The 14,013-nt window shown below is 53.0% G+C and overlaps 1 protein-coding gene across 1 annotated transcript; it reads right to left on the bottom strand.

Annotated features, from left to right (window-relative positions):
• Window positions 1-1,753: 1,753 nt before the first annotated feature.
• GM2A (ganglioside GM2 activator) lies at window positions 1,754-11,465 on the bottom strand (the record flags this gene model as incomplete). The annotated part of the gene is made up of 6 exons (XM_080699365.1): window positions 1,754-1,909; window positions 2,727-2,909; window positions 5,043-5,195; window positions 10,688-10,941; window positions 11,004-11,175; window positions 11,376-11,465. The coding sequence occupies 6 exons, from the start codon at window positions 11,463-11,465 to the stop codon at window positions 1,754-1,756; spliced, it is 1,008 nt and encodes a 335-aa protein (XP_080555491.1).
• Between the last annotated feature and the right edge of the window lie 2,548 nt (window positions 11,466-14,013).

Here is a 14,013-nt window from a genome sequence, read left to right as displayed (position 1 = left end):
TAAAAATAGGGCTCAGAGGTAGAATGCCTCTAGGTTCAATCCTCAATAGCACAAAAATAAAAGAAAAACAATTAGAATGCTAGGTGGCGGACAGAATGAAGCAGAGATAACCAGAGCTCAGGAGACGAGCAGAGTGACCACGAGAGCTGCCCCCGCCCCCCGGCACTATTGTGATAAACCCCCAAACAACGTCTGCAAACCCTGGACGGGACCCACCAAACGGAGGCAAGACAAAGGAGGAACTCTCAGCAAGTTAAAGAGGTTTATTGCCAGCCCAGGCTCCAGATAACCAGAATGTGGGGCGGTCCATAGTCCTGAAAGCTGTTACAGCACAACCGGGCGGTGGGCAAACGCAGGCGGCCTGCCATGGTGGGTGGAACTACCCTTTCTTAGTTGGGCCGCAAAGCAGCTGCTGGGGCACCGGCTCTTCAGCATTGGCCCCTCTGCCCTGAAGCTGCAGATCCTGGCAGCCCGCAGCTCTGAGAGGCCACCCAGACCTCCTCCAGCGCGGCAGGGCGCCAGGCGCCGAGGAGCTGGCCCCGGGTGGGGGAAATGGTGCCCGGCACCGCCTTGGATTCTTGGGCCAGAGGTGGCAACCGGCCACCCACGGGCCAGATGTCCGTGGATAGGTCCACGTGGCCCCTATGGTCTGCAGTGTATAAAAAGCAATTTTGGCCCCTTCACTCTGCACAGCGTGTAAAAAACAATTAGCTGCCGATATTCAAAAATGACAAGATTTCATATAAAAATGTGTATTTCTTGGCCTTTCTAGGGAGGAAAAAAAAGTGACTCTCTGGCAATACTGGCCCACGTCACTGTCATACAGCACAAGCTGGCCGTACAGACTGGACCGACCATTTCAATTCTATCTCGACCTTGGGCAGCCAAGCAATACTTATTATATCCATCATATGTATTTTTGGGGGGCGGGGAGCTGGGGATGGAGCATTCTCTCCTAAGCTATATCCCACTCCCGCTCCTTTTTATTTTCTATTTTAAAACACGGTCTCCCTAAGTCCCACACGCTGTCCTCTAACCTGCTAACCTCCTGTCTTAGCCTCCTAAGGACTAGGATCCCACGCGTGCAGCACCGTGCCCAGCTTCCGTTGTATGTATTTATTTTCTTTATCAAATATGGAAGAGTGAAAGTTGCCCGGGAAGCAACACGTGTCTACTATTTCTTGCTTGGCCCCACCAGCACCTGAGCTTGCAAAAAACCTGCAAGAGACCCTCACCCCACACCCTGCCGGCCCGCGATCCCCCCACCCTGGGCCCAGTGTTGATGAGGCAAACCCAGAAAAGGGCAGGAAATGAATCTGGAAGTTAAAAAAGGAGCCGGCTAAGCTCAACCACTCCAGAACCCTCGACTGCAGGAGGGGTTAGGAGGAGGACAGAAATGTTAACACTGGCTCTGTGCTTGCAAGTCGGTGACCAAAGAGAAGCAGAAAGTCAAGAGGGGACTTCAGGAGGGCACGGCTGGGTTACCCTGGACTCGAGGTCCCCAAACAGGTTTCTGGACTGTTTTAGAAGTTTTTTTAAAAAGTGCTTAGGAAGTCATAGGTGTGGGGAGGGGAGACCCATGGCCGCCCCGGAGGTCCTGGGCTTCCCGGGGCGCCTGCCCCAGCCTAAAACATAATGGATTTTCAGTGACCATTGGAACTGTCGAGGCAGGGGCTTGAAGGCGGGCGGGGTCAGAGGAGGAAGGGTGACCCCCCTCACGCCCCTCCCGCTCCGCTCCTGGGGCCGCTCCGGGCTACTTGGCCTTCAGAGAGGCCGACAGCTTGACGCAGCCCAGCCGCTTCCCGCCGCTGCTCAGGACGCTCTGGATGCGGTAATACCCGGAGCTGAGCCAGCCCGGCAACTCCAGGTCAGGCAAGGCGAAGTCGCTCTCGGGCATCGAATAGGTGCCCTGGGGGAAAGAAACGGGCCACAGGTCAGGGGAGTCGACGGGTGGGACCTCTGTTCCCTGCGGGTGTGACCGACTCTCCTTCTCCCAGAGCCATACAAGATTAGAGACCGCCACAGCAGCCGGCCGCGGTGGCGCACGCTTGTAATCCCAGTATTTGGGAGGCTGACACTGGAGGATCACAGGTTCGAGGCAGCCTCGGCAACTTAGTGTGGCCTTCAGCAACTTAGCAAGACTCATTCAAAACAAGAGCTGGGCGTAGTGGCGCACGCTTGTCATCCCAGCACTCGGGAGGCTGAGACCGGAGGATCTCGGTTGGCAGACAGCCTCAGCTACTTAGTGAGGCCCTCTGCAACTCAGTGAGACCCTGTTTCAAAATAAAGAATAAAAAATACGGCTGAGGGTGTAACTCGAAGTTAGAATGCTCCTGGGTTCCATCCCCAGGGCTGCAAATAATAATAATAATAATAATAATAATAATAATAATAATGATGATGATGATGATGATGATGATGATGATGATGACGGCTGGGGGTGTAGCTCAGAGGTAGAATGCCCCTGGGTTGAATCCCCAATTCATAAAAAGAGAGAGAAAGATTGTCACAGCACCGTAAAGCATGAATAACTATAGCTAAGGGGCCCTGGAGGTCACATCTAAATTCAAGCCCCCATTTCACAGACAGATAAACTGAGATACCCTCCCACACGCACACACAAGATAAGCAATCCTCACATATCCACAGACACTCAGATCTGCAGGAGGAGAATGCAAAGACCCTTTTCTCCAAAGCCCCGCGGGCTCCCCCCCACCACCACTTACTTCTTTGAAGGGACAGTGACAGGGGAGGCCCCAGGTGTGCAGGGGCTCCGGGCAGGGCTGCCCAGGCGGAACGATATTGTCAAGGACATCGCAGACGTTTTCGTAGGTGCAGCTGCCCATCTGCTCCACGCACGGGATCTTGATCCACAACCCGGCCACCTCCTTCTCCACGGTTAATTCCACCTGGGGAGAAAGGGATTGACAAAGGCGGCAGGTGTAAATTCCAGGGCAAGCAGCCCAACTGCCCTGCCTCCTGGAAGGTCAGGATTCATCTTAATCCCAGAACATTTAACCAAAGAGGGGACTCACTGACAGTCCTGCCCGAGAATGGCAAGATTGGGACACATGGCAGACATTAGGAATTGAACGTGCCGGGCGCGGTGGCGCGCACTTGTCATATCAGCCTTTGGGAGGCAGAGACCGGAGGATCGCGGTTCACGGACAGCCTCAGCTACTACTTAGTAAGGCCCTTTGGAACTTAGACCCTGTTTTTACTTAGAAAGGACTAAAAAATAGGGCTGGAGGTGTAGCTCGAAGGGAGAATGCCCCTGAGTTCCATCCCGAGTTCCTGCACACACACACACACACACACACACACACACACACACAAATAATAATAATAATAATAATAATAATAATACAAAATAAATAAATGAATGTGACTTTTTCCCTTCACTATTGAACCACATACAATTTCTTTTCTTTTTCTTTTTCTTTTTCTTTTTCTTTTTCTCCTTGTGGTGCTGAGGATAAAACCCAGGGGCATTCTACTTCCGAGCTACACCCCCAGCCCTATTTTTATTATTTATTTATTTATTTTTCAGTATTGGAAATTGAACCCAGGGGCATTCTACCTCCAAACTACAACCCCAGTCCTATTTTTTATTCTTTATTTTGAAACAGGGTCTCACTAAGTTGCGGAGGGCCTCACTAAGTAGCTGAAGCCTCCCTAAATAGCTTGAACCTGCAACCCCCGTCTCAGCCTCCCAAGTACTGGGATCACAAGCGTGAGCTGCCATACAAGTTCTTACGCGTCCCTCCCTCCCTTTCTCTGCAGTACTGGGAAATTGAACCCAGGGGCACAGTACGACCATGCTACAGTGCGTGTGTGCGTGTGACTGCGGATGGAACCCAGGAGCATTCCCATTTTCTTTTTTAAACAGGGTCTCACTGAGTTCCAGAGGGCCTCACTAAGTAGCTGAGGCTGGCCACAAACCTGCGATCCTCCTGCCTCAACCTCCCAATGCTGGGATTACAAATGTGCACCACCACGCCAGATCTTACATTTTTATTCTGAGACAAAGTCTCGCTAAGTCATCCAGGCTAGTCTCAAACTTAAGATCCTCCTGCCTCAGCCTCCCAAACAGCTGGGATTCTAGGTCTGTGCCACCGCGCCCAGCTCAATTTTAGAGTTTTTTACCTGGGCAAAATAGCATATGTAGTGCACACCTATAATCCCAGTACTTGGGAGGCTGAGAAGGGAGGATCACAGATTCACGGCCAGCCTCAGCTACTTAGTGAGGCCCTTTGCAACTTAGTGAGACCCTGTTTCAAAATAAAGAATAAAAAATAGAGCCGGGCGTGGTGGCGCACGCTTGTAATCAACGCACTTGGGAGGCGGAGACAGGAGGATCACGCAGGTTCGAAGCCAGCCGCGGTGGCTTAAGAGACCCTGTTTCCAAATAAAAATATAAAATAGGTCTGGGAGTGTAGCCCGGAGGTAGAAGGGCTTCCAGGAACCCCAGTACCACCAAAAAAAAAAAAAAAAAGAACTAAAAATAGGGCTGGGGGTACAGTTTGGAGGTAGAATGCCCCTGGGTTCTATCCCCAGTACCTCAAAAAAATAAATATGCTGGGTGTGGTGGCGCACGCTTGTAATCTCAGCATTCAGGAGGCTAAGACAGGACAATCGCGGTTCGTGGACAGCCTCAGCTACTTAGTGAGGCCCTCAGCAACTTAGTGAGACCCTGTTTCAAAATAAAGAATAAAAAATAGGGCAGGGGGGTGTAGCTCAGAGGTTGGATGCCCCTGGGTTCCATCCCCAGACACACACACACAAAAAAAAAACCTCCCAACTGCCAACCAGAGTGGGCCACCATGTCCAGAGCAGGCTGGAGCAGCCCATGCCAGGCGCCAGACACCAGCCACCTGTACACCTGGGGACCTCGCCGGCGCTAACTCGGGATAGTCCCTCGATCCTGAGTAAGAGTCTCTGTGTCTGCATCCTGTGTGGCTGTGGGACCGCCAGATCTGAAACTCCTGATACAGCCCCAGTTGCTGCCCAAGCCACCTCCCCGCGCACCCAGCCGGGCTCACCTTCTGCGGAGAGCTGAGGGGCACGCTGGTCCTGACCTCCGCGCTGACGGTCAGGTTCCCAGGGAGGAGGATGGGGTCAGGTTCCAGCGTCAGGCTTTTGATCACGGCGGGGTCCTTGCCTTCGTCACAGTTGTCCCAGGAAAAGCTACTGAACTGCGAGAGTTAGGGACAATCGGGCAGCGGGGAAAGGGGAGGAAAGAGAAATTGACATGAGACTCAGGCACGACAGCCCGGCCACCGATGTGGGGCTGCGCCTCATCAGCAACTCTACATCTTAAACTTGGGAGGAAGCCGGGCGCGGTGACACACGCTTGGAATCCCAGTACTCGGGAGGCTGAGACAGGAGGATCACAGGTTCCCGGCCAGCCTCAGCTACTTAGCGAGGTCCTCCGCAACTTAGCGAGACCCTGTTTCAAAATAGAGAACAAAAAATAGGGCTGGGGTGTAGCTTAGAGGTCGAATGCCCCTGGGTTCCATCCCCAGACCCACAAAAAAAAAAAAAAAGTATAACATAACAGACCTTGAACTTCAAAATAGAGCACCAGCCTCATGGGGCTTTGGCAGGTGCCTTTCTGACCTCCCACCTGCAGCTGCCCGCTCCTCTCCAGCCAGTCCTGGGGCCCCTCTGGAGGACAGGCTCCAGGAGTCACCTTGGCGGTCCACGCCCAGGGCCTGTTCAGTCACCACCCATGCTCAACTCAAGGCCATGCACAACGCATCAAACATGGTGGGAAATAAGAACATCCGAAACCCACCCTCAAGGGGACGGGATGTGCGTGCGTACACACACACACACACACACACGCACGCACGCACGCACGCACACGCACGCTTGGAAAGATCCCCAGGGCATCTCTGGTTGATGAGCAGTCCCCAGGGAACAGACTTCCCCCATCCCAGCCAGTGTTTCCTTACCGTCACCCCTTATTCACGCCACGCCCCCCCGCGAGCTCCCCCAGGAGGTCTCCTGATTCTCACCACAGGGTCCAACTCCAAGGGAGGGGTCACTTCTCATCACCACAGGACCCATGATCTTTAACACACCCTAAAGTACCAAACTCTCCCACCACTCAGGCCCCCCGCCCACTAAGAGCCTCGGAGGAGGGAGACAGCAGGCTCGTGGCCGGCTGGATCAGGGAAGGACACTCGGCTTGCTCCCCGGCATCACAAAAAAAAGAGAAGGAAGAGGAGGAGGAGGAGGAGGAGGAGGAGGAGGAAGAGGAGGAAGAGGAGGAGGAAGAGGAGGAGGAGGAGGAGGAGGAGGAGGAGGAAGAGGAGGAGGAGGAGGAGGAGGAGGAGGAGGAGGAGGAAAAAAGGAAGAAGAGGAGTCGGAGTCGGAAGAGGAAGTAAGTAACCCACAACAGAGCGACAGATTCTCTTCGTCCAATTTTAGAATTAAAGATGCAGGCGGCTGTGTCATCCTAGGACACGGGGCTTGGGCTCTCTTGGGTCATAGGTCGGGGGTTGGAGCTGATGCACCTGGACATGTGACCCGTGACCTATGACCAGGCTGACTTGAAGGACTAAAACTCAGGGCTCTGCTGGTCTCTGAAAAAGGGAACCGACGCGGTCACCTACCCTACCAATAAGAGCAGCGAGGGGGCAAGGGGACGGTGCACGCTTGTGATCCCAGTGCTTGAGAGGCTGAGACAGGAGGATCGCGGGTTGAAGCCAGCCTCAGCAATTTAACGAGGCCCTTCATAACTTAGTAAGACCTTGTTTCTAAATAAAAAGTAAAATAGGGCTGGGGTTAGAGCTCGGAGGTAGAATGCCGCTGGGTTCCATCCCCAATACAAAAATAAACAGTGCCACAGGGGTGAATGAGGGAGCCCTGGCTTGAAATCCTAGCCCAGCCGCCTTCACTCTGTTGGCCCCACGGTTCACCATGTGGAGCCTCCGTTTCCACATCTTCTACGTGCAGGCATCTTGACTCCCTCCCGGCTGTTGCAAGGGTGCGCGCATGACGTGACGCTCATGACAGCGCGCAGGGCACACGGCATGAGCTGGCTCACTAAATGCCAGCCGGGCGGCATCCCGGCCCCCGCTTCCTGCATTATTCCACGAAATTTCTTGAATGCCTGTTACACTTCCTTTGCTTGAGCTTTCTGGAATGGGTTTCTAATCCTCGGAATGACAGGTCGCACCGTGACTCAGAAAGGCAGGACAGGGTAGTCCCGGCAAATGTTTCCTGGAATCCTCATGCCTCAGATATTTATGGGGCAACAGGTAGAGGCCCTGGGCTGCGGACTTGCCCACGGTGGTAAGCAACTACACATGGTTCCTGCCCGGCTGGGCGAAGTTTACAGTCTAATGTAAACCAAGATCCCCAAGACTATCTGTGAGGGCTACAGCGGAGAACGGGAGGGCATGCTGAGCCCAACAAAACTCCTTTAAAGAGGGTGGTAGGAGCCGGGTGTGGTGGCGCACGCTTGTAATCCCAGCATTTGGGAGGCTGAGATGGGAGGATCTCGGTTCGTGGCCAGCCTCAGCTACTTAGTGAGACCCTTCGCAACTCAATGAGACCCTGTTTCCAAATAAAGAAAAATAGGGCTGAGGATGTCGCTCGGAGGTAGAATGCCCCTGTTCCATCCCCAGTAGCATAAATAAATAAATAGAGTGGTAGAAAAAAACATAAAATAAATAGGGTGGTAGGAAAGCAATGCTCAGCAGCACCTGTTTCAAAATAAAGAATAAAAAATAAGACTGGGAGTGTAGCTCCTAGCTTCTAGCCCCAGTATACATACATACATACATACATACATACATAAATGGGATAGAGGTGGGCGTGGTGGTGCCTATTAATTTCAGAGGTCGAATGCCTGGAGGGTCATTTAACACAGGACTTCAGGCCAGGCCTGGTGGTGTACACCTATTATCCCAGTTCTTGGGAGGCTGAGACAGGAGGATTGCACAGGTTCGAAGCCAGACTCAGCAACTTAATGAGACCCTGTTTCCAAATAAAGTAAAAAATAGGTCTGGGAGTATAACCCCGAGGTAAAAAGCCCCTGGGTTCCACCCCAAGTACCACCAAAAAAAAAAAAAAAAAACAGATAAAATAGGGCTGAGGGTGTAGCTCAGAGGTAGAATGCCCTGGGTTCAACCCCCAGTATAAATAAATGAATGGATGGATGAGACAGAGCCGAGCATGGTGGCATTTCCCTGTGATCCCAGTACTTGGGAGGCTGAGACAAGATCGCAGGTTTGCAGCCAGACCCAGCAACTTAGTGACGCCCTCAGCAACTTAATGAGACCCTGTTTGAAAGTGAACATAAAATAGGGCATAAACCAGGTGTTGTGACATACACTTGTATTCCCAGCATTTGGGAGGCTGAGACAGGAAGATTGTGGTTCGTGGACAGCCTCAGCTACTTAGTGAGGCCCTCTGCAACTCAGTGAGACCCTGTTTCAAAGTAAAGAATAAAAAATAGTGCTGGGGGTATAGCTGGGAAGTAATATGCCCCTGGGTTCCATACCTAGTATGGAAAAAAATAAAATAGGGCTATAATAGAATACCCTTGGCTTTAATCCTCAGCACCAAAAATAATACAAGGCTTCTTGGGTCCGACTCGGGAGGCTGGATGGACCGCAGTACGGTGGCAGCCCACTGAAGCAGGCCCCGTGCTCTGACTTCTGCTTGTGAATACACTGGCCCAGAGCCAGGACTTGAGACGGGAGGCCCTTAGGAGGCCACTGTCAAATGCAGGCCTGCCGGGGCGAAGGCTGGCCGCTGGAGCAGGGAGGAGGCCTGGCTAGCTTCTGGGCAGCTCTGCCCTTGTCTACGGCAGCGTGAGAGGCCCAGGCCGAGGGGGGTTTCAGAGCGCCCTTTCGGAATGCCCTCGTCTCCCCTAAGTACATGCCCAGCTCTGCAGGAGACATCACAGGGTGGTTTCCCTGCTGGCTCCCAGCTGGCTGCCAGCTATGTCCTAAAGAGCCAGGTACCGCTCTCCCCAGCCTGGAGCAGCGGGGAAAGGCAACATATGGCCAGGGAGAAGGCCCAGCGCTGGAGGCAGAAGTAGGTACAAATCCCAGAGGTGGGTTACAGTCCTGCCCCTACACTCTCGTTGCTGGGGCCCCGGGTCAGCGAATCTCTGGAGGCTCGATGTCCCCATCTATTCAATGGGCACAGTTATATCCCCTCGCGGGGCTATCGTGGGGGTAAGGGGTGTATACAGGGAAAGCACAGGGCTCGGGGCACCGTGGCACACCAGGAATCCCTAAGACAGGAGGACTGCAGGCTTGCAGGGTTGTTACCAGCCTCAGCAACTTAGTGATACCCTGTTTCAAAATTTAAAAAAATAAACTGGGTGCATGGCACATTCCTGTAATCCCAGTGCTTGAGAGGCTGAGATAAGAGGATCGAAGTTTCAAGGACAGGCTCAGCTACATAGTGAGAGTCAGATAGCGAGACCTTATTTCAAAGCAGAAAATAAAAGGGGGGTGGGGTGTAGCTCAGAGGTGGAATGCCCCTATGTTCAATCTCCAGTACCACAAAATATAAATATATAAATAAATAAATAAATAGGGCTGGGGGTATAGTTCAGTAGCAGACTCCCCTGGGTTCAATCCCTAGTTCCACACAAAATAAAATAACATAAAATAGTCTTTTAGAGGCGGGCATGGTGGCTTAAGCTTCTCAGCATTTGGGCCAGCCTCAACTACTTAGCAAGGCCTTTGCCACTCAGTGAGACACTGTTTCAAAATAAAGAATAAAAAATAGGGATGGGGGTATCTCAGAGGGAGAATGCCCCTGAGTTTCATCCCTAGTACCGCAAAAAAAAAAAAAAATTAGTTTTTTAGACGCCTACTATGTGCTTGACACAAAGCTTCCCATTCTCACCTAACACTCACCACAGCCCAGAGTCACAAGACTGGTTAAACCAAAAGAGGAACTGGGATTCAGGACTGCGGGGTTAAACATCGGTGCCCCCACGCCTTCGCCCGCCCGGACCACAGGGGGCTCTGAATCACACGAGGCCAGGGAGACGCTGGTGACTGAGGGGAAAGGTGGGCAGTGCCACTTGCTTGTGACCCTGGTGGGCTGCTGAGAGGCTGGGGGAGGCGGGGGCCTCTACATCCCAGAGCCTCTCCGGAACTGCCCATCTCAGAGCCTCCAGTGTGGGACAGCACCCAGAGCCAAGGCGATAGGAGGGAACCCAGGGCATGCTCAGAGCCTCGGGGACTCTACATCACAGTGGCCAGCCCTGGAGCAGAGAGAAGCTTTAGCCACGCCCAGGGACCTGACGGATGCACATCTGTGCAAACGACACCCAAGGGCCTTAGCTCCTTCATTCAACATGCAAAAAAAGACTTCCTGAGCCGGGCGTGGAGGTGCATGCTTGTAATCCTAGCCAGTACTTGGGAGGCCGGGACAGGAGGATCTGGGGGTTCACAGCCAGTCTCAACAACTTGTGAGGCCCTTTGCAACTTAGTGAGACCCTGTTTTGAAAAAAAGAATAAAATCGGGCTGGGGGTGTAGCTCAGAGGTAGAGGCCCCCTGGGTTCCATCCCCATTACCACCAAAAAAAAAAAAAAATAGATTTCCTGCCTTGAGCAAAGTGAGACCAAGCCCAGCCCCCAGCATCACTTTGCGATTTTAGCGCATCGATGGAAGCTCTGCCCTCGCCCTAACCATGCAGACGTCTCACCCTCTTTACGGAGCAGCGCTCCGGGAGGCACAGACCGTAACAGATGGGAGGGGTGATGCCAGTCCTTCTGCTCGCCCCTTCCCCGCCACTCTGTCCCTCCTGGGACAGGCCTCCGGGTGGCAGAAGAGCAGGGTCGCCTCGGCCCTGCGCCTTCGCTGCCAGAGATGGGTCTCGGCCACTGTTGGGCAGGGAAAGAGGTAACGCGGCTGGGCTCTTTAGGTCTCGGGATGGCAGAGCTTCCTTCCCGGGGTCTTCTGCAGCAGGGGGTGAGCGAAGTCTAAGCGGACGCCCAGCAGGTGGCTCCGCGGCTCCCCACCAGCAGCATCAGGGTCACAGCTGGGCAAGTCCGCGTAGAATCCCAGCAGTGGACGGCGGGAGGCCACGGGCCTTAGCAGCTGGACCGGGAAGGGGGCTGGGAGCGGGGCGACGGGCCAGCCTCTCTCGGGCCTGGGGCAGCTGGCAGTTTTCCCGTTCCGGGCAGTTTTAGGCTACTCGGAGAGGACCCGCGAGTACCTAGGGAGCGCGCCTGCCCCCTCCGAGAGAGAACTACACCCGCACTGTACGCGTCCCATAGTGGGCGGCTTTGGGCCGCTCTGCTGCAGAGAAGCAACTCCAGGAAGCAGGGTGGCCGCACCCCAGAATCCCCCCCCACGGCACCCCGCTCCGAGCTGCAGGAGGACGCACTCACGCGGTCGAGGCCGAGGCGTGCAGGGGCCGCCGGGCCCACAAGCAGCAGGCTGAGGACGAGCAGAAGCGGAGTCGGCCGCAGAGGACGCATGGCGAAGGGTGGACCCACGCGGAGCCGACTGCCGGGCTCGGGGGCAGCGGCGCCTTTAAATGCCCGCCCTCATTGCTATGCAAACTCTGGAGCCGAGCCTCGCAGGTTCCCCGGCCCCGCCCACTGGAGGATGCTAGGGGCGGGGTAGGAAAGAGCGCCGGCTCCGCCCCGTCTTCCGGAGCGAGAGGCGGAAGACACCGGAGCTTAGCGGGAGGGGCGGGGCTCTTCCTGGGAGGGGGCGGAGCTACTAGGAGAAACGAAACTGAGCGCGGGGCGGGGCGGGGCTCCGCGTGGATGTGGGAGGGGCTTAGCGTGGGGAGGGCTCCGCGCGGGGAGGGGCTAGTGGAGGGCGTGTCCTGGGCGGGGGCGTGGTCTCCGTGTTTGTGGGCGTGGCCTCTCTTGGTGTGGGGCGGGGCAGTGGTTTCTGAACTGGTCCTTCTCCGCGAGGACGTTTAGCATCCGTGGAATCCAGTTTTTTTTCACATGCAAGTTCTAACCAAAACGCCATCCTCCCACCGATATTAAGGGCTCCTCCTGTTAGGAATCAGTGTTTGGCCCTATTTTATGCCACCGAGGAAACGAATATATGGTAGTTAGGTAGACCTTATATAACCCATCAACCAAGAATTGGTTAGGTGACTACACTGATTGAAGATGAAGTTAGCTTTTCTTTTCTTTCTTACTTTTTTTTTTTTTTTTTTTGCGGTACTGGGGATGAAACTCTGGGGCCTTCAACTTCCGGGCTATACCTCCAGTCCTATTTTATTTTTTATTTGGAAACAGGGTCATGCTAAATTGCTGAGAGCTTCACTAAGTTGCTGAGGCCTGACTTCGAACCTGCGATCCTCCTGTCTCAGCCTCCCAAGTACTGAGATTACAAGCCTGCGGCCAGCTTTGAAGTTAATTTAATAACAAAAAAAAAAAAAAAAAAAAAACAGGGCACACACACCTGTAATCCCAGTACTTGAGAGGCTGAGACAAGAGGACTGAAGATTTGAGGCCAGTCTCAGCAACTAGTAAGACCCACTTTCAAAAATTAAAAAAATAAAGTAGGGCTGGGGTGTAACTCAGAAGTAGAACACCCGTGAGTTCAATCCCCAGGACCAAAAAAAAAGAGAAATTGAAAAATAATATTAGCCAGGCGTGGTGGCACACACTTGTAATCCCCGCGCTTGGGAGGCAGAGACAGGAGGATCACGCAGGTTCAAAGCCAGCTGCGCTGGCTTAAGAGACCCTGTTTCCAAATAAAAAAATAAAATAGGTCTGGGAGTGTAGCCCAGAGGTAGAAGGGCTTCTAGGAACCCCAGTGCCACCAAAATAATAATAATAATAATAATAATAATAATAATAATACCCCTACCAAATTGACAAGAGATTGTAAAACTTCACAAAAGGTGGAATCATAACTTTACATCACTGATGTATTTTAGTGGCTGATACATGATAGCCATTGTTGAATGAATGAACGCGTGAGTAAAATTGAAAACTCACCTAAGCATCTTTTATTAAATAAACTCTTAATTCCCAGTACCTGGGAGGCTGAGACAGGAGGGTCACAGGTTCGCACCCAGCTTGAGCTACTTAGTGAGGCCCTCTGCAACCTAGTGAGATCCTGTTTCAAAATAAAGAAGAAAATATAGGGCTGGAGGTGTAGCTCAGAGGTAGAACACCCCTAGTACCTCAAAAAACTTAATTTTTGAATTAATTTTAAATGCATGGAAAAGTTGCAGAAACCATTTCAGAACTGTCTTTCGATTTCTCCCATTGTTAACATTGCGGTATCGTGGTATTTTTATGAAAACTAAGAACATGACATTGGTGTGTCACTATCAACAAGGTTCCAGGCTTTACCTAATGATTCTCATTATGACAAACTCTCCCTTCTCTCATCGAGACAAACCTCTTCATTACACACAAGGGCAACTCGAGGCCAGGGCGGGAGAGGACTTGCCCCGCGTTACCTCCTGTGGGAGGTTTCAGAGAGCGATGCCCACGGAGTCTGCTGCTTGGTGGTGGTGCGGTGGGGGCCGGGCGGTGGGGGCTGCACACCCATGGAGCATTGCTGGAAAAGGAGCAGACTCCCTTCCAGCAGGATCCTTCACCCCGGTGTCTGCCCTGTCTCCTCTACCCATGAGCCACTTCCTCCTAAACACTCCATCTCTCGGCCTCAGACACGTGACGTCATCACACCAGGGGCCGGTGGTGTGGGGAGTTAAAGGTTAATTCTCCCAGCTTCCTTGGAACACTGTTTAGCAAGTGAGCACAGTCCTTTCAGATTGGTGTGCTTGGCAACTCCGTATGAAGAGCTTCTGGGACTCTAAGACACAGCGACCAGAAACCAAGACCCTGACCAGGAGGGCAGGAGGAACGGGGCAGCGGCTTGTTCCAAGTGAGTTAGACCCAGGTTTGAACCCTGGCCCAGCAGCCCACTGCTGTAAGAACCTGAGCAGAGGCCTCCATCTCCCTAATCTCAATTTCCTCATTTGCAAAACAAGGATTTAAAATGATGATGTTGACGATGTTGGTGATGATGATGGTGGTGATGATG

This window comes from Muscardinus avellanarius (genome assembly GCF_963383645.1).
Source record: "Muscardinus avellanarius genome assembly, chromosome: 7".
NCBI lineage: Eukaryota > Metazoa > Chordata > Mammalia > Rodentia > Gliridae > Muscardinus > Muscardinus avellanarius.
The sequence above is the reverse complement of the archived record's forward strand: the minus strand, read 5'-3'. Positions and strand labels throughout refer to the sequence as shown.